The 24,970-nt window shown below is 46.8% G+C and overlaps 1 protein-coding gene across 1 annotated transcript in view; it reads left to right on the top strand.

Annotated features, from left to right (window-relative positions):
- The first annotated feature begins 3,261 nt into the window (after window positions 1-3,261).
- Window positions 3,262-24,970, top strand: part of LOC127684872 (uncharacterized) — a 32,989-nt gene continuing 11,280 nt past the window's right edge. The window contains exons 1-3 of the mRNA XM_052181664.1: window positions 3,262-3,315; window positions 3,423-4,653; window positions 19,413-19,562. Of these exons, the coding sequence (XP_052037624.1) occupies window positions 3,262-3,315; window positions 3,423-4,653; window positions 19,413-19,562 (1,435 nt within the window). The remainder of the gene's footprint in view (window positions 3,316-3,422; window positions 4,654-19,412; window positions 19,563-24,970) is intronic.

Raw genomic sequence — 24,970 nt, 5'->3', positions numbered from 1 at the left:
CCTCAGCTCCGCAGTCCTGAACTCCGACTCGAGGAAGCGGACACCCAGCAAGCCTTCCTACCCGCCTTCTCATAGATGAGTCCGGCAAACCAGCGGCAACCTTGAGCCCCTCCCTTGGGTCTCCTGGGACGGGCAGCAGTGAAAGCAGCGGGATCGGAGGGAGAGCTCTTTTAATTAGAATCTTATCAGAGCTCGGGCTGATTAGGAACCCACTGTACCCGAGGACTGCGCTGAGCCCATCTCGAGGAGGGGGGCAGTGGGGGCCGGCGGAGCGATTGCTGACTTCGCGGAGTTTCAGAATGTTCAAAGGCTTCTTGTCCAGGCCTCGCAGGGAGAGGCCCTGGCAGCCAAGGTAGCCACTTTCCCACGGTTGATCTGGACCAGGGAGGGGAGAGCAACCTTGACATTGCGGAAAGGAGAATAAGGCTCTGAGCCCTCCTCCCCTGTCTCCACTGCCGAGGAGCCCGGAACAGGCTGCCCCAGCCTGGCCCTGGCGGGCTGAGCGGGAGATCCTACAGCCGACTAAGCCAGGAAGGTGTTCAGGAAAACCTAGTTGCCAAGGGATAGGTGGAGTCCTCACTCCCACCCAACAACAGTCTTTGATATGACCGGAGGGGGGCGCCTTTGGCCCCATCACAACTGGTCTCCTAACAGACCGGCAGGGTAGAGATCCCCAGGTCGTAGGCTATCGCTGATGTAGCACTTCAGGGCTGGAGATGTGGAGGGGTCAGCAGCTCACTGGCAAGCCTTGCTGCGTTGGTCCAGACTAGGAAAATCCTCATCCCCACTCCTGGGTCCTGACAAACGTCCCAACCATCTCACATTCATAGGTTCAGGGCCTATTAGGCTGGGCAGAGAAAACCCATTTCAACCATGGAGCCAAATTTCTGGGAAAAAAATAAAAGAAAAATGTGAGTTCAAGTCCTACCTCTGCCACGAACTAAGTAGCCACTTGAAGCCTATTCTGGATTTAGGCGCCCAGTATTAAGAGGAGCCTTAGATCTGGGCTCCTTGTGAAGGTTCCTATAGCCATTAGCTAATTAGTAGGTAATCTACAGCCCTGCTGCACCCCGCCAAGTAACGCTTGCTTTTTGCTAAGTTAATGTTTAGAAGATTATGGTGTCGGCTATAGAAGAAATGGTGTGTGTGTGTGTGTGTGTGTGTGTGTGTGTGTGGTGAGTGTCCTTAAAGAAACTGAGGAAGGAAGGAATGGGTGTCATAGTTGCTCTCCCAGGCTTGCAAACAGGTGACCAGAGACCGCTTGAATTCCTCTCAACGGTAAAGTCAGAGCAAGCTCATGACCATTTTCACATTTTCCAGGGACAGCTGACAACTTCTCCTAATAAAAAACCCCAAACTGTTTCCTGCATTGTTGAAAGGACCCATAGGAACCCCTAAAGCAAAGGAATGAATATTCAAAGAATCTCGGATCTTGGATCTTGCGGGATCTTGCGGGTCCCTCCTAGTTGCTGTGGGGGAGGGGTGGGAATACGCGGCTCCGCCCTTCTCACTTCAGCTCCCAGGACTACGGAAGCCCACAGACTACGTGCACGACCCACTTGTTTTAACTAGGAGAGAAAAAGGTAAATTTCCTAACAGGAACCACTTTCAGGGTATGTCCCTACACTGGAGAAGTCTCCCCACTGGCCCTCTCTTGGTTTGAGAAGTGTGGGGATGGGGGGGGGGCTTTCACCTGCTGGGCCCAGTTCTCATTTCCCAAGCTTTCTTCTGTAGCAGCCCAACCTGTGTGCGCCAGAAGAACCAGGATGTCCCACCACCACCACCTCAAGTGTACTGGCAATGCCCCAGGCTTTAAATTCTCAGCCCCACCAACCTTCTATTATGTTTTTTTTTTCTACCAGATGTGCAGTGCAGAATGTTAAGCCTCACACAGAGCCTAGAAAGACTCAAAAAGATGGTAGCCCATCAGTATCTGCTAGTCAAAAGGTTATGGTGAGCCTCTCCAAATATCAGGCATGGTCACTCAAGGCATACACATGCTTGACAGCGACTTCTTTTCTGATCCAGAGAGGTTTAGGCGGGCTGTGTGTTCTGTATTTAGACTCTGGTCAGATTTCCTCCCGTTTGGCCTATAACTTCTGGCCTAACTCAAACTCCCGGTTGTCCAACTCAGTTCTCCTCTTGGAGGCGAGCAAACTGACCTGGAGGCTTGCCAACCGTAACACCTGCCTACAAGAAAGTGATGGCACAATCCGAGAGCCTCTCCAAGGTCACCAAGCTCTTCCCCCAACACCTCTTGTTCAAAACTCTGGTTTCATTTATCAAAGACCTAAAATGGACCCCCTGAGTCCGCTCCAGGTTTCTTCTCAAGACCAGGAGGTCCCGTTCTTCAGTGGTTTCGGTTTCGCTAGGGCTTCTGGTGGTCGAGGAGCTCCAGGCTGAGTTCAAAGGGCCCTCGAGAACACTTCGGCACCTTTCCCACACATTACAGAAACACCCAGACCAAGGACATCAGAATTTTTGGTCCAAAAAAAGCATCTGTGTCAGTAAAGATTTTCCTAAAACATCGACTCAAACGATATTAGATTCTCAACAGCAAAGAAATCAAAATGAGAACAAATGAAGAAAACTACAGAGACTCTACAGGGAACCATGGTTCCGCGGGGTGCTAACGAAAGAGAGTTAAAAGATAGACTTGTAAGTTGACTGAAGACCCGCCAATAATACACTTGTTCTTGTTTCTACATGCCAAGGCTTATGAAATCTTTCCCCAGCCTAACTTCGGTGTACGTGACTAGGAAACATCCAAAGAGCTCTAAGAGGAAGAAGGCCACCTTTTCCCAGCCTCACTCCAGGGATTTGGTTCGGGTGGAGTCGGACCAGCCAGGCTGTTTTTCCCGTCCCCGCGGCCTTCAAACTATGGGACTCGAGGAGAGATCCCAACAGTACTACCTCTTCTGCAAGGTATACGTGAACACTGACTCGGTCCCCGAAAGTGTTAATCCCTCAAGTCAAAGCTTTCTACTGCTTATGGTGTGCCTGTAATGAGCCAGAGCTATTGAGCTGGAAGCTCTTCAGGTCGGCTGTTTGGGCTTATCAGAGGCAGCACAGGGGGGATCCCTAAAGGCCAGTCCCACTCGGAGTCCTCTGCTTAGTCCGTCTGTCCTAGATGTCTTAAGAGTCAACGCCTGGTTAGACCTTCTGCATCAGACTTTTTCCTGGTGTAGAGTCACATGCTACAATCCCCTCTTCCTCCTCCCATGGAGTTCCGAAATCTCTAGGACACCCCGGGGGCCCCAGATGTCCTCCCGCGTCCTGCGAACTGTCAGACCCGGGGGTCGTGCTCAGCAGTGTGTAAGCGGTGGTGGTGGTGGTGGTGGTGGTGGTGGTGGTGGTGGTGGTGGTGGTGCGGTGTCGCTAGCATTGGACAGAGCCCACTCCCCCCTGTCCGCTACTTTCAGACTCCTTTGGAAGGCAGCTGGGTAAGAACTGGCATCAAGAAGGAAGAGAGGAGGGGAGAAGCGGCGGGGGACCAGGTCGCGGAGCCACTACCGCCCGTGGAGGTCACGCTGTCCGGAATGCTTACCTTGGTTGCGGATGGTGGGCTGGCTCTCCAGGCAGCTGGGCAGGTAGGGCGCGTTGGGGAACATCCTGGCCTGGCCCGAGGACGCCTGGCTGGGCGGGGGAGGACCGAAGGGTCCGTAGCGACAGGCCCCGGCTGTACCGGTGAACTGGCCCGAGAAGTGCAAGGTGAAGGCGCTCAGACACTGCTCCTCGTGCGGCTCGGCGCCGCCCCAGCTGGGCTCCTGTTTGATGAAGGAGTGGGGTGGCGGCGGAGGCGGCGGCGGAGCAGGAGGAGGCGCGGGACCGCCCAGCGACCCGTAAGCCGAGGCGCCCGGAGGCGCGAAGTCCAGCACCGGCGCCCACTGCGCCGCGCCGCTCACGGGGAGCCCGCAGCCGCCGCTGCCGCTGCCCAGCGAGGACACGGCGGGCAGCAGCGCGTTCAGGTCCCGCACGTCGGAACCCATGAGCTGCGTTTCGGATGCGGACGGCTCTCCGCTCCTCCGATCCCGCGGACTCTCGGCGCTGGACTTGGCCCAGGTGCTGCGGGGACCTCGGTCCCCAGGCTGCTCCGGCTGCTGAACGCACCCGGGCTCCCGGCGGAGCGTGTGCTGAGACGCCGGCTCCGGGACACACGTGGAAGCCGGCTCCTGCGACAGGAGGAAGTCCAGGATCGCGGCGAGGAGGCGGCGGGCCCGGGTTCCTGGGCTGCCGTCCTCTCTCTGGGTGGGTGGGTGAATGAGTGGGTGGGAGGGAGGGCGGGAAAAGGAAAGGGGGAGCGGGCAGGCGGTCGGGTTGCGGAGAGCCCCGGGTGTGGGCGATGCCTTGAACTCCTTACCCCAGCTGCCTGGCTGCCCCCAGCTTTCCAAAGCTCAAATAAGAGGGGCCGGCGGCAGGGAAGGAGGAGGAGCCAGGATGCTCGGCCGCTCCATTCACACAGCAGCCCTAGCCTAGCTCAGCAAAGCGCGCTGCGCGTCTGGGTTACTCGCACCGGGGGTGTGGGGCGGGCCCGAGGGAGCGTTCATCTCGGAGACACCCTCCTCTCTGGCCCGCCACGTGCTCTCAGCTGGCCTGTACGGCAAGCCTCCCCCTGCCTCCCCAGCTGGCCTTCCAAGAGGCAAGGCCCTCTAGGTAAGCTGTGAGTCCCCTCGGCGTCGGACCGAGGTAGGAGAAGAATCGGGGTTGTTAATCAGAGAGGGTGGGGTGGAGGGAGGGGCAGGTGGGATCCAAGAGGGCGGGAACCAGAGAGCCCAGAGAACTCTCCTGGGTTCTGAGGCAGATAGTATAGCTGAGGCTTATCTCCTCCCATGTCCAGAACTCTAGAGCCTAACCTCTGGGTTCACAGGTTGAGATTCAAGGTGAAATTGTTCGGGATGGGTAATTATGAAGTGTGACGTCAGTTGTGTGACAAGCGGGACCTTTTCGGTTGTCTAGTAGTTGGTTCTTTGGTGCGGTTGGAACCCAGAGGGCGGGTGCCACCTACAGTGTAGACACTTACTGGCCCTTTTTGGCAAGGGATATTTAAACTTTATATTAACTGGGGAGATTTTCAGCTGTTTTGGGGTTGCCCAGAAATGCCCCGAACCTATGAGTGTGGTGGGAACGTTCCGCATCTTGATGAAAAGAAACGGAATGGAGAAGCTAAACTGCTTCTCTAAGCACAGCTTCTTCCTCTAGGGATGAAGGAATAATAACGGACCTGCGGTGATGATCGGAAGGTGCAAACCAGTCAGGCTAACCTAGAAGTGAGCCGAGGGGAGACTCCTTTGGCCCTTGCCTAGAGGCAGGCGTGTTTGCGCGCTGCTAGCGCAGAGAGTTCCCAGACGATGGCTTCTCAAAATCAGCTCCTCCCTCCACCAGGTAGCTGTTTGTGAATCTTAGAGCAGGTGTTTGGGGGTTGCTTTGTGTTGGTTTGGGCTTCCTAAAGCACTGGCATCCTTGGAGCAAAGAACCCCTGACAAGCAGAAGCCTACGGAGTGTAGTGGGTTTCGCAGCTTAGACTGGGGACTCTTGGAGGCAGCCGCGACTGTGCATCCTGGGACAGTCAGGCGCGCCAGGCGGGGAAGCCACGGTTTGCAGTCAGGTATCCCTAACCAGGATGGGGCTTGAAGCTTTCCAATTAAACCTGTGGGGGTGGGGAGGACAGTCAAGGATATTAAGTGCAAATATGAAGAAACCTAGTATTCAATGGTCTTAGTGCTTTCTCCAGTTGCTGCACATCGGTTTTAACTCACACGGATTCATGAATCCAGAATTGTGAAGTCGTGAATTTGACTTGGGACCCAAAGGTCAGAAAGTACCCATTCCTCTTGGGGATACACAATCTATATAGATAAAGAATATCCTAAGGGTGGTTAACAGTGCTGCGTTATACACTGATACCCCTTCACTTTCACCGTAGTGAACCCCGTGCGTGCTGCGTTGGGATTTTTGACTGATTGGTAACGGACTAGAAGCTTTTCCCCCTTCTTCTTTCCTTCTTTAAAGAAGAAAAAGAAAAAGAAAACAAATACAGGGTCCTCACAACAAGCTTCTCCCAACTCCCGTGTTCTCTATCCCTAACTGTGGAATGGGCCCCAGGGCCGGTTGACGTCTTGGGGAAGACAGACCCTTTGGGACACAACCCCTCAAGCCAAGCTTGCCCTGAAAGCCCCACGCCCCTGCCCCTCCTTCCCTCCTCCTGACCTCGTATATATCTACCGGTTCCCTTAACTTGGGGAAAGTGGAGTCCTTCACGAAGAGCCAGGGTTTCATTACTAAAGGAAAATGGAGATAGTTTCTTTTTTAGTCTCCTGCAAAATTTTTGGGAGGTAGATGTGGATGGAAGTGATGTATAGAGAGGCCGGTTTGATTTGAGCTCCTGAGAGTACTGTATTTCGAGAATGGAAACGGATATACCTCTGCGTCCACCTTTAAATTTTTCGGGTTTGCCTGGGGGGTGAGGTAGCATGAGAGGAAATGGGCGTTCGTTCGGAAATTGGGACACCCTGTCATTGTTTTTCTCAGAGGTTTTGAGGAGGAACCCAGGAAGCTTGTATTTGACTCCCCATTGCAGCCCCAGGGTGCGCTTTTCCTCCAGCTTCTCCTAGTACAAAAGTAGCAAGAAGTTCCTATCAGGGTGGAGATATAAGTGCGGGGAAACTCGAAAGCTGCTGCGCAGATGGAGGACTCCTGGTCAGACTAGACGCTCCTGAGATTCGCCTTGCCTATCCCACGTCTAGAAGTCCAAGCGCCAGTAAGTCAGCTCTCTGGGACCCGCAAAACCCTTGAGGTCACAGGATTCCTCACGCGCCCCATCTTTCTCCTCTGGGTCCCCAGCAGACGCCTAGCTACACTGACTTGGGAACCCTGAGCTGACTGGGAGCGCTACATATAGCCAGACCAGGGGAGGTCGCACCTGCCGCCCACCCTAAAACTCCTTCATTTGAGGCCCGCCGCCGCCAGGGTTCCAGCAAAACGAAGGGTCTCAGCGAACGAGGAGCATCCTACACGCTTCCTTTGGCGGAACACGATGGCGCAGCCTCGAATCTCAGAAAGGATCACTTTCCAAACTGTCGGTCTGTAAGCAAAGCGATTAAACTCAAGCCAGATGGGGAAACTGAGGCACGGCAGAGTTAGGAAAAAAACAAACGGTACCGTAATGTAGTTAAAAGCAAAGTGGCTTGAAAATGAGATCCCACTTCCCTTGGCAACCAACAGCTGGATGACCGCTGATGAGTTTCGCAGTGTTTTTGAGTCTCGGTTTCCATACTATTGGTCAAAGGAGAAAATGTGATAGTAGCGCTCTACCTTCGGGGTTGTAGATTAATCACATAGGAAGGTAGTGTGATCTGTTTACAACAAAACCACTCGATTTTGATACTATTATTACTCAAAGATAGGTTTGAAAAGATTTTTTTGCAGAGCTCAATCAAAACCCACAGCTTTCAAAGTCCAATTCGTTCTGGGGTGGTTTAAACCACCGTCTCTGCTTCTTTAATACTGACGGAATTTGGAAGAAAAGAGACATTGGCAGACTAGATGGCTTTAATACGTGTCTTAGAAGGAGCATGATTATTGTAAGAAGAAAAACATCGCATCTAGACGGAAGGGGGAGCGAAGATCTCATCCCCGGTCTTTCATCCCAGAGCTGTCAACTGCATCTAGCTGAGCACAGCCTAGCGGCTCCAGCCTTGGCCCCAGGGACCAGCGCGCACGCCAGGGCCGCGCTCTGGCGGGTCACCCCGAGGCTGTTGACAATTGAATAAACACCCTGAAGCCCTGCGATCTGTCAGTGGCTGAGGCCGCCAGTCCGCGCCCACAGCCAGAGGATGGCGCGAGGAGTGACCCGACCTCCAAGCCGCCAGTCACCGGGTTAGCCGCTGCCCTAGGGCCGAGCCGGCCGTCTTGAGCCCCAAGAGCTGGACAAATGCGCCCGCGCTGTTCCTCTCTCCCAGCGTTTCTAAGTCAGCAATCCACCCAGGGCTGCGGGAAAACGCGCTAAGGGCTCAGTTTACAGACTGACGCAGCTGGGGTGGGGGGGGAGAGATTCGGTTTTTGCAAAATAAAAGAAAAATATAAACATCAGAGGGCTTTTTGTGATACACAGTTCACCCCTAGGCTTCTTCTTTGATTTGAAAAGTCTCAATACTTTATTTAATTCTTCCTTTTCTTTTCTTTCTTTTTCTTTCTTTCTTCCTTTCCTTCTTTCCTTCTTTTTTTAAACCAACCTTCCATCTGGGCTTCAAACTCTCCTTCCTGGACTGGTTAAGGGGTTAGAACCACCTAACGCTGCCTGGTGCGAGATGCAAATTTGCCCTTTCCCCCAGGTGCCTGGTGCCTGGAGCCGCAGTGTTTTGACGCCACGCCTCGGGTTCCCCACTCCCCAAGAGCCTCCAACGAAAGGATTCAGCAGCGCTGCTTCTATTATTATCCCGTAAATCTTTTTAAATTCTGGAACTAATTATATAGAGGATATGTCTCAATTTGTTCTGCATTAATGCCACAGTGGGGATGGAGACCAGGCCGTGGCCAGAGCAGATATGGAAGCCCATGAAATTGATGAACTGAGAGTTGCTTCCAGTCCAGAGCGCACCATCTGGAATTCCAGTCTGAGGTTACAATTAGAACTCCTGACCCCAGATTCAACTTTTCAAACGAGGGTGGGGGTGGTGAAAAATAGGGGGGGAGGAGGAGGAGGAGAAGGAGGAGGAGGAGGAGGAGGAGGAGGAGGAAGAAGAAGAAGAAGAAGAAGAAGAAGAAGAAGAAGAAGAAGAAGAAGAAGAAGAAGAAGAAGAAGAAGAAGAAGAAGAAGAAGAAAACTTGTTTATTCTACACCTGTTGAGAGAGACTTTAATCTTCTCATATTAGGAAATCCTTCCAAAGTATTTGTGTTTTTGTGTTTTAACCTAGAAGAGATCACATCCTTTACAGGCAAGTGCCATGGCACGCCCTTCGCTCCTGGCTGCACTCGGTGTCACACTTTTCTGTCAGCACTGGAGTTATTTAAAAGTGAATGAATTATTCCTCAGAAAACTAGATAAATCTAAATATCACTTTGTGATTTCCCCTTTGATAAGCAGTATAATTGCAGAACTATATATGTGGACCAGGAGCTCCCCTCCCTCTTTCCCTCCCTCCCTTTGCTGCCCTTTCTTCAGTTTGGCTTTAATTGAAGACTGTATTTGTGTGGTAATTGTATTTGGGTTCTAATTCAGCAGAGCAAGCTCTTCTTTTCTCTAGTATTATGCTTCCCCCCCCCCAGCTCACCTTGACTCCCAGGCAGAACTGGGGAATCTGTTAAATTTATTAGCATAAATGCCTAGACAAAATGAGTTATAAATCATTTGGACGTATTAAGTCTGAAGTCAGCCCCTTGCCAGGGTACTGGTGTATAAATGTTCACATAAACCACAGTATCCCTGCTCACCCTAAGTAAAAATGTAGGAATATCTAAATGTTGAATTAGGAACATGGAAGGTGGTCTCAGGGCAGGAAGTTAACATTGTCTGGGCTTCTAGTCTGTGACAAGGATAGAGACTCTGGACAGTTTGCATTTTGGTCTTCAGCAGAGTTGTTCTATTATCATTATGATTGTCAGTAGTAGTAGTAGTAGTATTTGTTCAGGGATTGTAGAAAAATCTACAAGATATGTTTGGTGAAGTGGGGTTCAGAGGGGGAAAATCAATGTTTTCCTAAGACTAGTCAGCTTCATAAAAATCTAGTTAGAACAGTCCCTGGTGCTTGCTGCAGACAACAGATTAGCTTTAGTGAAGAGCCACCTGGGTCTCTGTCTGTGCCCAGTTAATCGGTAGGGGCATATTCACCAGAGGTGGATGGGGAGGAGAGTGTGGGGGAGGCAGGAAGAGAGACTGACAGAATTCCTAGCAGGCATTACCAAGACAGAAATCAGACAAACTGAGGCAGCGAGAGAGGGCCCAGCTGGCAGAGAGGCTTAGAGAAGCTTGACAACCTGACTGCAGTGAGACCAGGGATCTGACTCTGGGGAAACTGTCTAGCGTCCACACACTGACGCTGTGACATGCACCCCACAGCACACGCAAATACAATCAAATCATCTTGAACAAAACAAACAGCTCAAGGTGCCAGCTTGTAACCATGACTACAAATCTTGGCAAATTAGGGCATATTTAGCTTTGAGAAACAAGTGTCCTCAAGGTTTTCTTTAGATCAAGACACTCCTCTCCGTCCTCAAAGACGCGTGCATGTCCATCTGTCCAGTGCTGCTCATTCGAGCACCTCATCATGACTGTACAGCTCGCCTGCCAGTAAAGAGGTTGAACTGGGAAGGCAGTAGTGACAGGAGATAGCCCCCCCCCACACACCCCACCCCCACCCTCCCACCTTAGGGACCATCCATTCTAGGAGGCACCCAGGCAGCTCACTGTGAAACAAATCAAATACTTCCACATAGTCAATCTAAGTACTATAAGACAAAACAGAACAAAACAAAACAAACCTAAAAAACTGAGGTGTGCTACAGGACTGAAGAGCTGATGGAAGGAGCTTGGGAAGGGAACCATCTAGAGCCCTGGTTTCTGGTCACGTTCTGCTCTGTTTGAATGCATTTGAGAGTGTTCTACCCTAGGCACAAGTAGAGCTGGTTCGAAGGGTTTGAAAAAAAATGTTCTGGAAATATCCCTGCACAGCCTTTACAGCCCTATAGCGGTGGTTACAGTTATAGAGGCAAAGCTAGGTAAATCAGCACTGCCACCAGCACAGTGACTTTGAAAGTCACTTAAATGCAGGGGGAAAAAATACTTAGTTGTCCTGCCTTTAAGGTAAAAAGTGAGACCACTGTCTATTGCAGAAGACTGTGACTGCTCTTCCTATAGATATATTATAAGCTGGCCTGCTCTGTTTGTTACTAACTGGCAAGTTCCAAGTTTAGAACTATGAGTTAGAGCAGAGAAAAGGGCAGGAAGTAAAAACTTTGTTAAAAGAGTTTAACCTTTAAAAAAAAAAAAACAGCTCTTGGCATTTCAAAGGAAACTGGAATCATTTGTCCTAAAGCAGGAAATAAAGAGATTTTATTTTTAAATCAAGGGGAGATTTTTCAAGACTAGAAGTTCACATAGGCTTGTAATTAAGGGTTGCACTGACTGTACAGCCAAACATTGGGTGTAAATGGTATATCCATAATAACAAAGAACTCAGAAGCAGGTATACAACCGTGAAGCTCCAGGCCTGCCTCTGACCTTGAGGAAATAGGGAAACCCTCTCATCTCTCAGTACTGTTATCTGTAAATGAGATTGATAATAGAACCTAAGTGCTAGCTAGACAGTGCAGAGGCCCAGCATCTGCCACATGTGGGCACAAGGACAAGAAGATGCTTAGGGGGAAAGTGCATATTCCACTGTGCGTGTGTGAGAGAGAGTATGTGTGTGTGTGCATTTGTGTATGCGTGAGTGTGCATGTGTGTGTAACTATGAGTGTGTATGTGTGCATTTGTGTATATGTGTGGAGTGCAAGTGCATGTACGTATGCATGTCTGTGATGTCTCTCTCTCTCTCTCTCTCTGTGTGTGTGTGTGTGTGTGTGTGTGTGTGTGTGTGTGTGTGTGTGCTCACCTGCATGTGCATGGACACAAGAGATCAACACTGGTGTTTTCTTTGATCATTATCCACATTATTTTTTGAAACGGGGTCTCTCCTGAAAAGGACATTCAGTGATTTAGCTAGAATGGCAAAGTGGATATTTTACACGGGTGATGGGGATCAAAACTCGGGTCCTTATGCTTTCGCAGTAAGGACGCCACCCATTGAGCCATCCTCCCAGACTCTGCTGTGGCATTTCTTGAGCAGGGCACCTTCCTCGTGGGACAAGTGAGTGAGAGCATGCACATAAACTTTTCGAACACTACCTGGGGCGGATGGGATGGGGTCCACTGTCCCTGGGACATTCTCCTCTAGCCATCTTCTGTCTGAAGCTTAGAGTCTCTGCCCACCCCCCACCCCCCCCACACACACACACATGGACTTTTACTTTGCAAACATCTATTAGCAGATAGAGCTGGTTGTTCAGGTCAGGCTAAGGCTCGAGTCTTCCTCTGCTCTTATTTCTTGATTTCGGGTGACTGTCTTCTCAGAGCCATCGTTTTCCTAACTGAACTGGAGTGGGTGGTAGCCCCACTCCATAGATTTGTTCTGAAAACAAGTTGATACAGCCATGAAAAAGGCATTACTTTCAATTATACTTCTACTACACAATGCTTGGCAAAGGAAAAAGGACCAACAGATGTTAATTGAATGATGGAACAAATGAGTGAATGAAAAACTTCAGGCAATAATCCTAAAATCCCAGCACAGTAAATATATATATATAAAATGAGTGCTTGGGTGGTACCTGGCATATAAGAGGACTTTAATAACCAACAGTTTTTTAAACTTTCAGTTTGGCTACTCAGATAGTAACCTTGACTAAAACAATAAGTCGGCCCGCCGCAGCTTGAATTGCAGCATTCGCAGAAGGGTGTGTTTTGTGCACACAAGCACACACAGAAATGCACTTCCACCTTCCGTACGCTGTCAGTCCGTGTTGAAATCTCCTTCTTTCCCGTGTAAAGCACTGTGCGGTCATGTCACCGCACTGAAAGTCTGACTTTTGACTTTGTGCCCTTTATTGATTCCCCATTACTATCGCTGTTTACAACTTCTGAAGAATACCCAGCATCTCTCAAGGACTCTGGCAATCCCGTGCTCTCCCTAGGAAACGACAAAGTGTTTTCAACAAACGCAGAGAAAAAGCAGCTTGACCCTCTTCCTGGAACTGCCACGTAGCATTTATTAATAGTTTTGTAAACAAGCTTATGCATAGCATCAGCCTGCTGCTCAAGAATTACGAACGTTTATGAAAAGCCACTCAGGAAAAACAAGACAGACTCACTGGAAATCTAACACTACTCCACAGTGCATTTACCCAGGACCCCATAAATCACAGTGCAGTGGAGCCTCCTAATGTGATCAGTCTTCCAGATCTGAGCAGCCCCCCTCACTATAGAAATCACACCCAAAGCAGGCTATGGTTTCCTCTACTGATACAGAGGCTAATTATAAAATTTCCCAGGAGATAATAAATATTACACTCCAATCAACGCATGTGATGCAAGATAAAGAAGAAGCACATAGCTTAGCCGTGGTTCTCTGTGCCGGGTACATATTCGTCTTTAGTTACCTCCCACCCAGGAATGGAATAATCATTATCTCTGATGTTTATTCTCTACCTGGAGGATCATTTATTTGGGGCAGGACTGTGTCAATTTGAGCTGTTAATCCCAGTTAATTATAAGCGGCTTGTCCTGTATTTCTAAAGTACCCCGGATGAAGTGATAAGTAATAAGAATATTTTGTTTACTTAAGATTTTTGTTTTATGCCTAGCATGGTTGAACAGGCCTTTAATCCTAGCACTTGGGAGGCAGAATGGGTAGATCTTTATGAGTTCAAGTCCAGCTTGGTTCACATAGTGAGTTCCAGACCAACCAAGGGAGATAGATATGTGTAGTGAGACTCTGTCTCAAAGGGGGAAAAACACTTTTTTTTTTACTTTACAAGAAAGGAAGTCTTAAGCAAGCCTTTAGCAAGGGTGAAAGACCAGAGTTAAGTACGGCTAGTAAGATGAAACGATTGTCTCATATTAAGATATTAAAAATAAAATTATGAAAATAAATATGTAATCAAGCAGAAAGATGTGGGTCTGAGCCTCCTGACAGCCATGCAAAAAGGAGTTAGTTTTTTTGGGGAGAGGGGGCTCAATAGATAAACTTTTCTGTCACTAAAACTCTGGAAAAATGAATCACACTGAGCTTGCTATCCAGTGGCTTGAACAAGGTGCTTTGAATAGCTGAGCAGTCTCGGCTGGGTAAGCTCTTCCTTAAACCCAGTCTGAACCAACCAGTCCCAATAGTTCATTTTTAAAATGTCCTATATGCAATCTCAAAATGCATCCTTTGGTCTTAATCATCAAATAGCTGATCACGAATCTGAATGTGGCTAAACACCTTATCCCTGTCACCAAAAGACAGAAGAATTGAGGAGCAGTCACAGGCAAGGTGCCTTTACTGACCCCTTGCTCCCCAGGGGACATCTTAGGTGCTTAGTCCAGTGACTCTCAACCTTCCTAATGCCATCACATTTTAACACAGTTCCTCATGTTGTGGTGACCCCAATCATAACATTATTTTTACTGCTACTTCTTGACTGTAATTTTGCTACTGTTGTGAATCATAATGTGAATAATTTTTGGAGACAGAGGTTTGTCAAAGGGGATCCTACTCATAGGTTGAAAACCACTGACTAGAGACTTCTGTTGATTGTAGATGCTGCTACCATCCAGTAGGCAGAGGCTACGGATCTTATCACACACTCCAATGCAAAGCACAAGGCAGCCATTGAGAACAACAACAACAACAAAAAAGCTGTCCAGCCTAACAGAAAGGAATGCTAAGTTTGAAAATCTGCCTTAGAGTACCATCAGTAAAAGACATAGCGACTTCATTTCTACTGGAGGACAGGGACAGTGTGAAATCAGAAAGAAGGAAGAGGGACCCTTGGGCCACGCCTTTCCACTCCAGCTCTTTCCCAGTGGAGCCTGGAGATGCCTCTCCTTAGGCTAGAGAAGGGTTGGTGGAAGAATTAAGGTATGACAAGAGGCAAAGCCTGTAGTCAGATTCAGTCCTAAAAGGGAACTGTGGAGACACTAGTTTACATAGGAAAAGAAACTGTGGAAGAATAAGATAGTCAGAGGACATGGAAACTCGGGGCAGACAATCCAAGGTCCCTAAATACTGCTAGTGTGTTTTGAAATCTCACAAATCAAAGGCAGCATAAACTTTTATGTTCTCTAAGATCATCTCTGGCATACTGGCTTGTGGTATATACGTGGATACATATTTTTGCTTCCTCTCCCCCATGTCCTTTCTCACCACTTAAATAATGGGGATTCACTGTGGCTCCATTTTATATCACATTAACTTTAAAAGCGTGTGCCCACTCTAAAATACAACCTCTCAAGGCACGGAAAATCCTGAACCCCTGCTGTAATTCAATGACACTGTGGGAATCTCTGTTAAGAAATATTCCAACCTGGGTCTCTGTGTCAGGTTGCAGAATGTCCTTCTCTGGAGTCATAAGACACTCTGAGAAAAGGCTACCAAGCAAAGTCCCTCGGTGTTAGACATCTCACCCCTCAAAGTTCATCCAGGAGTAGGACAAAAGCCTTTGTCACCATGTTGACATGTTTACTTATGGTGCAGGAAAATCCTGCTGTTACTTAATTCAGCTTCCCAGGCAGCTCACTTGCCTAGAGACTTATATTTTATGTGTTACTTTGATGATCTACAAATAAATTAGCAAGATCCACTGAGGTCTGCCAGCATATATGCATTACTAGAGAAATCCGAGATGTTGAAAAATGATCGTAATTTATCAAATCCCAATTCTTCCTTCTTGAGAACCAAATAAATACCATCAGCTAGTTTGCACACCTGACATGTTTACTGCGGCCTTCCCACCAGCAGTTCCCATTATCCTGTGTTCTCACGCCCTGTTTTCACAAATCTCATCTTGAAAGAAGTTGAAGGCAATTCAGTCCAGGGAAGAAAGATGTTATCATTTGGGAAGGGTAAACCCACTCCAATGGAAGAGGTTTGGAAGGCCAGAATCCCCCTGTGAGTGTGATAAATCCACAGAATCAGAATCCAAGATTCTATACTGGGACCTTGGAGTCAGTATGAATAATTGGGTCCTCTTCCAAATAAACACATTGTGTCGTTATTATTATCAGACAAGCAGGGACATCTGCTCAGTCAAGTTCACCCTGTTTCCTTAAAGATAATTCTCTTTTCTGAATGCAGTCCTGTGTCCACCACGGATAGATCTGAGAGGGAAGTAGTATACCCATCCTGCCTCTGGCTCAGCTCTGAGCTCAGAAATCAGGTCTCAAAAGGACATCTGCTCACAGCAAGAGGGTTCTGCACACAGAGCCGTAGAGTGCAGTGCTTGCCCTCTGAGCTTTTGTGAAAGGTGAATCCTGGAGGTAGCTGGGCTTCATTGTATTCAAGGAAACACCATGGAGTCTTGGTATTTCTGGGGGGTAGGAGGAGTCTCAGTATTGCTAAACTCCCTTTTAACTTTTCCCAATTCAACCTGGCACCTTCTTGAGTATCACAAATGGGATACGGAAACTCTGTCTTCACTAACTTGAGTCTTGTTTGCAACGAGTTAACAAAATTCAAAAGACTTTTGAGAGCTCCCAGTCTCACCCCTCTTTCTCAGCAAGGAGATTATGTGGGTTGTTCAAGCCAGGTCTGTGTGAAGGGAGAACCCACTTCTTGTTGCAGAGAGCATTCACTTTCCCTTGACAAGTAACGTTTACAAGCCCAGTACGGAAACTGAGAGCATATAATCCTGGCTTTTAGATTCTGGTGATGCTACAGGATAGGGTCATAATTGTGGCACATTCTCCTACAAGAGTATCCTTGGGGACCACTGAATTGGCTCAGAGTAGGAAAAGGCACGTGATGCACAAAACCGACAACCTATGTTTCATGGCAAAAGAGAGAATTAAAGTTGTCTCTGTAAAGTTGTCCTCTGATCTCCAAAAATACATTTGATGATGATGATGATGATAAATGGTTGTTTTAAAAAGAAGCATTACTGAAAATCATCACTTAGATCACTTAGACCAGACCCAGGAATTCTCTTTGGCTCCTCCCTGCACTGTTCAGCTAGACTAACAGCCACTCTGATTTCACAGAGAGGGTCTCTGGCGAGTGTGTGAATACTTAGCTAATCACAGTATTATCAGAACTAGAAAAAGCATCATGGCATTTCACTGGGATACCTAGCATGCTACTGGTATCTTTTCTAGAAATATTCACTGATGCTGATTCTGGTTTGGAGAAGAATGGGGATGAGCAGCTGAGCGGCTGGAAGGCTGAGCTCTTAAAGCTTTGCTTCGTAGCAAAATCAAAGGAAGATAGCCAGAAAACCCCAGAGAAACAGCTCCTCTTATCCACCCTGCGTCTTCATTGCTTATTTGATGCTGATGAAATTCCAACAGCCTTTGGAGGGAGTATTACACAATGTGCAAACATCACCGACATTTACCAAAGATCACATCCCAAGACTTAAAACAAAATGCAAGAAAGAAAGCAATTTCTCCCAACTGGGCTCCCAAAGGACTAAAAAAGCATTTTAAACGTGTCCAGTAAGACATTAAAAATAATCATCCTGGACAGAAGTCAATCCCTTGGTTTTTTTAATGTACTTTTGTCCACAAACAAGGGCAGTTTTCAAAACCACTGCCTTGGCTGACTTTGGAAGGTCCCTAGAATAAAAGTTCTTGGGTGACCTCAGAATGACTGGGCAAGAGCAACCAAAGCTGTGGATGAAGCTGGAAAAGAAAAAAAATCTGATGATGTTTGATGTCAAAACTAAAATATTGCCACAATCAAGACATGTTTCTAAGCTGAAGTTTATAAACAGAAACAACCCTACTGGGAAATTCAGAGATCTTCTTTAAAAGAGTGTTCAGATTTTTCAAAGTATGTATAAACTCACTCCTCTGTATCTCAAATGGCTCTCTGTGGGGCAGCTGCTTCAGAGAGGTAGAGTGCAGGCTTTCCTCCTCCTCCTCTGCCCTCCTTCGGCTTCCCTTCTCTTCTTACAGTAACCCGCGCTCTTACTGGCCACCACCTGTTGGTGCTCGAGGTTCCCATCTATTCTCTACCACTTTAAGAAGAGGGCATTTTACCCTTGTCCTTGACAAGGACTGGGATGGTCAAGGCTCTGGCACAATGTGGGCAGAGCAGCAGTTGTTGCGTTGGATAGAATATTCAGAAGTCAGAATTCCAAAGGGAAAGGAAGCGGGATGACTGAGGGATGCCCACCAGCAGCAGCCTCTGACGTCATTGAGCCTATTGCGTGCGAGCCAGCCATCACGGACAGCCCAGCAGCCCAGTGCGGAATTCCATTGCTCTGTCCCAGAATGTTTCTTCCATACATTTGGTACTGGTCAGGCTCCTCACTTCCTATTTGTAATAAATTCTAACATCCTCCATTCCTGCATCCTTCAAATATATTTTTTGTAATTGTATTGCTAATTACAATGAAGAGCAATGCCAATGCACAATGCAATGAACAGTGTAGGAATCAAAAAAAAAAAAAAAACAAAACCTGCTCCTTTAGAAATCCCATGGTGTGTTTGTTTTGTTTTGTTTTGTTTTGTTTTTCCAATTCTATAACCTTCTCTTTCCAAAGGAAAGAGTCAGGTATTTGGGAATCACCCAGCCTCTAAATAAAACGTAGGTCTTGGTTCTGTTCCTTTCAAGATCTGTGGGCAGAACGGCAAAGCCAGCTGTCAGGGGCTAACGGCCGCCCCTACCAGGGTTCAACCCAGGAAGCATGAACACCATTCTCACCCAAAGAGATGTCAATAAAGCTTCCCGCTCATTCAAGCTCTCTTCTGAAGCTTTAAGAAGTAGAAATACTGCTTTGGGGCTTTATTCTGGTCACTTGGCCCCTTCGCAGAGCAGGCTGACAACAGCACAGAGACAATCGTAGGAAATAACAGTAACTACCTTTTATAGAGCACTTGCTTAAGTGACTTGCTGTACAACATGCTTTCTAAGATTATAATGTGTGAGCCTCATAGAAATGCCAACTAAAAAGTCATAAAAACAGAGCTGGAAAAATGGCTCCGTAATTAAAGCACTTGCCACACAATCGTGAAAACTAGAGTTTGTATTTCCAGAGTCCATGGAGATGCTGGATGGGAGTTGGGGTCGGCTTGTAGTTCCAGCATTTGGAGGGCAGAGCCAGGAGATGCTCACAGCAAGCTGGCTAACCAGATTAGCTATATTGGTGACTTGTTCAACTGAGAGACTCTGCCTCGACGAGCAGGCTGGAGAGCAACTGCGAAAGACTTCTGATGTCAGCCTCTGGCCTCTCCATGCACAAGTACACATATGTACACACACCCATATGTGTGCTCACACACATGCCAGTCCATATACACATGAAAAAAATTAAGTCATAAAAACAAGCTCTGTTTTTGAGCTAAAGATGTGACTCTATGGTAGAGTACATGGCCGTCAATCAGTCAATCAACTAAATATCCTTTTTAAACATATGAGACACAGAGAGCTTGTCATCTGTGCCAGCTGGGATTTGTCAGAGCCCATGAGGATGTGAATCTAAAGTAATTCTAACCACTGTGCTATGCTAGAGAAGCAAAGCCATCCATTGGTTTCCAGTCATCCAGGTGGGTTAGGGTCCTGTAAGAAACAGAAATAAATTCAAGTAGAGCCACTGAGAGATATTAAATGTACAGTCTAATTCTTAAAATGTAGATAAGACTTAAGTAAAACTAACAGAGGTGCTTTATTTTCAGGCTCTGGCCCACAGGATGCAAGTCCCTATCCGGTGGCCGAAAGAGGAGACAAGAGGAGAGAGAAATTTCCAGAACCCAGACAGCAAGTGAAGTCAGTAGGAAGAAAGGGAGGTCCATCTATAAGGAAGGCTGACCTCCTGAAGGAACATAGTAGGCAGATTATTCCTCCTCCCTCTCAGCCTCTTAGTAATGGTACTGAGCCAGTATTTACCGTTGGCCAGACTCTTGGAAATAGAAGTCTAGGTCCCATCAATACAGTCTATGCAGATTAGTGTCCAGGGCCAGAAAATCATCAAGAAAGGGGATATGGATTTAGTTCTCAAATGTCTCAAAATGACTTTAGCCTTCGCTCTACTGGTGTTTAACTGTTTTGATCATTACAGAACAGCAATTAGTTTTACTCTAGCTTTGAAGACGTTGTTCTTTGTCCATATCTATTATTGGGTTTAGAAATCTAAAACCATCCTTTGCCTCAAGCCTACAGATGAAGCCAGGATTTCCTCTCAGGAGGCTGACAGGACCCTCCCTTTAGGCATCCCCCAAAGGGTCCAACTGAATTCCCATGATTATTTTCAAGGATATTCATATATTTAGTGAATGATCCCAACCAAAATTTTAAGTGACAACTTATAGAATCAGAAAAAGAATCACCGATTTTAAAAGCAATTCCCTTTCTCTTATACAGTATTTGACTCAACCTAACATAAGCATCAGGGTTTTCATGCTGCTGTTCTGTTTTGTTTAATTTTATTTTATTTATGACAAGATTTTATTATACAGCCAAGTCTGGTTTCACACTCAAAACTCTCCTGCCTCCACCTCCGAAATATAGAGGTTATAAGCCTGTCCCACCACACCCGACATACGTCTGACATTTTAAATTCCATTTTAAAATTTGATTTTTGAGCAAATAATGTTAAAGACAAATAAGAAACAATTCACAACTGAAGGATCATTCAAGTTTATTTCTCCTCAGGAGTGAAAATGTCCAGGTTATTGTGTCTCCCTATGAAAATAAGGTCTCAGGTTAACTTTGAAGAGTGTGTTTTCATAACAGTGGTAAATCACAGTCTCTTAAACACACACACACACACACACACACACACACACACCAGGCCTATCAGATACTTCTCTTAGCAGAATGGTGTGCTTTCTTTGTGATGAGCTTATTGCTGTGCATAAAGATAGCAGATCTGGGAGGAAAGATTGCCCTCTTCTGGGACTCACCATCCAGTGCACTGTGGCCCTGGCACAGAGTAACTGGTGACAGAGACTCTTTTGTGAGTTGTAACCTTGTAATGAAGCCAGAGTTGGTTGGCAGGCTATGACTTCCATGGTCCACTAAACACCAGAGATGAGCCTGGCTCTGGGCCACGAATGCAGTCAACAAGCCCTGCTCCCTCCACTCCAGGCTGCCTTGACTTCTGATACTTTAAACAATGGAAATGAAACCACCACAGTGGGGAGAGAACAATGGTGTTTTGAAAAATGGAACAAAGACAGACTGTGACAGACCATTCAGGTAAAAGAAAAATTGAGGCAAAGACTTAGGACCTTCTGCCTCCTGCCAAGAAGCCAACACCCTGTGTGTTGAGGGAGGCCGGTCCCAGCAAGATGGTGGACCCCAGGCCGGTACCCTGGCAAGATGGTCCACCTGCTTCATGGTGTTCTTTTGGATTCAACAGCTTTGTTAAATATTGTTTCTCTTTTTAATTTTTTAACATTTATTTTACTTTTATGTACATTGGTGTTTTGCCTATCCACATGTGTGAGGGTGTTAGATTACCTGCAACAGGAGTATAAGACATGTGTGAGCTGCCATGTGGGTGCTGGGAATTGAACCCAGGTCGTCTGGATGGTGTTAGCAGCTGGTGCTCTTAACCACTGAGCCATCTTTCCAGCCTTAAACATTTATTTTATTGTGTCTGTGTCTATACATTTATCTGGCTACAAATGTCATTGTAGGACTGTGAGGCCAGAGGACAACTTGAGTCACTACTGCCCATAAAGGACATAACGGTTCCAGGGCTTGAACTCTTACCGTGGGGAAGACTTTCCTCTGAGAACCCTTGCCAGCCCTTATTTTAAGGACTTTTGAGCCTCACAAGGCCTTGAATGAGAACAGACCCCAGGAAGGGAAAGTCTGTGGATGTCTAGTGATTAATTGGGCCAGAATCTGGCCACTGACAATTTCCTTACAGTGTTTTTATTATTATTATTATTATTATTATTATTATTATTATTTCGAGACAGGGTTTCTCTGTGTAGCCCTGACTGTCCTGGAACTCACTCTGTAGACCAGGCTGGCCTTGAACTCAGAAATCTGCCTGCCTCTGTCTCCCAGAGTGCTGGGATTACAGGCGTGCGCCACCACCGCCCGGCAGTAATATTATTTTTGACAATACGTTTATAGTAAAATATGAATACTTGGCCCCATACAACCACAACACCTCAAAGATTTAAGAAGAAAGAGATTGTGAGACTTATGGGAAAATGTTCTTTTGTCTTCTTGGAGATGTGCTGAAATTGTTCCAATAGAGTTATGGCTAGGTAGCTGGTATAGACTAAGAAACCTCTTGCTACCCTTTTGATACCAGTAGTCCTCTAAAAATGGAAATTAGAGAGCATTCATTCATGACCTTGAAACGCAATATATATATATATACATATATATATATATATATATATATATATATATATATATATATATATATAAAGTATGTCATAATGTGTCAGTAAAGTGAGCTGGGAAAAAGGTTTACGTGCAAGCTATTAGCGTGTATGCCAATTCCCACCCTGGCTCCCACAGGAATGTGTAAATCGTACCACACGGAATGCAAGCGGCTGGGGCCATGTTTCATAAATCTGACTCGCAATGAGCCTCACAAGGCCTTGCATGAGAACAGACCCAGGAAGGGAAAGTCTGTGGATGTCTAGTGATTAATTGGGCCAGAATCTGGCCACTGACAATTTCCTCACAATGTTTTTAGTAATATTATTTTTCAACAAAGGGGCACTTTCCCATGGAGCCTATTCCTAGAGTAGGTAATAGGTTTACCTTCCTACTCTCACAGGAAGGCCTGTGAATCTTAACCTAAATCCTGACCAAAGTGGAAATGTCACCAACCTCTAAAATGGGGCCTGACTTCTCTCAGGACTGAGTCTTGCAAGTTTGGCATGCGGGAGAGGAGAGGGGTCGCCATGGAAGTTTGAGCCGGTTGCTAAGCCAGAATTCACTCCTCCCCCCACACCATCTTTTATGGAAAAGTGGATTCTTCATATTTCTGTTTCACACTGAGAGTCAAGAAAAGACTGACGAATACACCCAGAACCCTTCAGCACCCAGAGGGCCTTCACATAAACCTCACTTCTACCATGGATTCTCATATTGATCATTAAGATTAGAAGTAAAATGAGGGGCTGGAGAGATGGCTCAGCAATTAAGAGCACTGACTGCTCTTCCAGAGGTCCTGAGTTCAATTCCTAGCAACCACATGGTGGCTCACAACCATCTGTAATAGGATCTGATGCCTTCTTCTGGAGTGTCACAGGACAACTACAGTGTATTTACATACATAAAACAAATAAATAAGTCTTTTTAAAAAATCTAAAATAAGCCAGGGGAGGCACACCTTTAATCCCAGCACTTGGAAGGCAGAGGCAGTCAACTCTCTGAGTTTGGGGCCAGCCTGGCCTTCAGAGTGAGTTCCAGGATAGCTGGGAGAAACTCTGTCTTGAAAAAGAAAAAAAAAATCTCCTCAAATGGTAATTATATTGGTGTCTCTTCATATTGCCAAAATAGATACCCTGTTATCTGGTGTATTTTTGTGACTTCTATTTATTCATTCAGAAAAGATTTGCATATGGGGCTGGGGTGACAGCTTAGAGGGTAAAGGTTTGATCCCTAGAACCCATCTGGTTTTTAAAAAGACAGGCATGGTAGCCAGAACAGGGGAGGAAGAGACAGGCTGAGCCCTAGGTCTCTTTGGCCAGGCAGCCAAGCCTCTTTGACAAATTCCAGACTAGTGAGAGAGACCCTGTCTCGAAGATGGGTGGTACCTGAAGACCAAGGCTAGAGGATGTCCTCTGGCCTCCACACGTATGTGCACATGCACATGCATATTCTGACGGCCTTCTACCCTGCACACACATACACAGATCTACATATATATAGTGTGCAAATGTGAAAGACACAAAAGTAAAATAGCAATCTCTGAGGTCCCCAGGGCTAGCGCTATTTCCAGACCGCTCCCACAAGACTAAAGGACACAGCCTTTCCATGTGGTAGGCACATAGGGTAGCCTCCCCCAAGATGTGCCCATCCCTATCCTGATCCCTAGCTGGCACTTGAGACTATGGTTTTTGGAACAGCAAAAGAGACTCTGTAACAGAGATAAGACACTGACACATTGAGAAAGGAGACCATCACGGGTTACTGGGGTGAGCCCAATGTGGTCACAAGAATCCTTATGACAGCAAGGGAGGGTCAGAGCTGAGATACAAGGACACAGACATAATGAGAGATAGAGTCGCTTCAGGGGGCCACAAGCCAAGAAATGAGGACAGCCCTGGAGCTGGGAAGGCTAGCAGCAAAGACCAGGCAAGAAGAACAGCGTGGCCAGTATCTTAAATCTAACCCAAGACCCAATTAGGACTTTTGATCTCCATGTCCATTAAAAGTTATATTTATACTGTTTTAAACCACTAACTTTATGGTTGTTTGTTATACCAGCACTACAAAAAAAGGACAGCCCCCACCCCATCCAGGACCGGGAACACACCTTTAATCCCTCACGGTTCACACTGGGCAGATGCCCATTCCCAATCAACTAAGAAGCCAACTCATTTGCCATCCTCCAGGGTCTACACTACAGGTTACATCAGAGTGAATTCCTCCTAGCATTACAATATAGCCTAGTTACTTTAGCTTTTCTTTCCCAATGGTTTAAGTGTGTCTCCTAAAGTAGGTCACTGAAATTGCTGTGTACCCTTGGTCAAATCAGAGAGGACTCTTGGCTTGATGCTTCTAGCTTTTTTTTTTTTTTTTTTTTTTTTTTTTTTTTTTTTTTTTTTGGTCTTTCGAGACAGGGTTTCTCTGTGTAGCCCTGGCTGTCCTGGAACTCACTCTGTAGACCAGGCTGGCCTCGAACTCAGAAATCTGCCTGCCTCTGCCTCCCAAGTGCTGGGATTATAGGAGTGCGCCACCACACCCGGCTGCTTCTATCTTTAATTTGAGAGTAGTGATGCAGTGTGTCTCCAGTGGCCACAGAGAACTGTGGGGATTTGATGAATTGGACAGGAAGCATTAGCAATGACATGTGGCATGATGTGGTTGGTCAATGGTATCATGGCTGTTCTCCTGCACTAGGATTCACATGACACTTTAGTATCACACACACACACACACACACACACACACACACACACACGCCAGTTGATAGGATCTAGTCAGGAGATGAGGAATGAGAATGATGTAATTGTCTAACTGCAGTGAAGTGGACAGACTTCAGAGAAGCTTGAGAGGTGACACTGAGTCTGTCAGTGAAGGTGAAACCATG

This window comes from Apodemus sylvaticus, chromosome 5 (assembly GCF_947179515.1).
Source record: "Apodemus sylvaticus chromosome 5, mApoSyl1.1, whole genome shotgun sequence".
In the NCBI taxonomy this organism is placed as follows: Eukaryota; Metazoa; Chordata; class Mammalia; order Rodentia; family Muridae; genus Apodemus; species Apodemus sylvaticus.
Note: the sequence above shows the minus strand (reverse complement) of the source record. Positions and strands in the feature narration are given on the sequence as shown.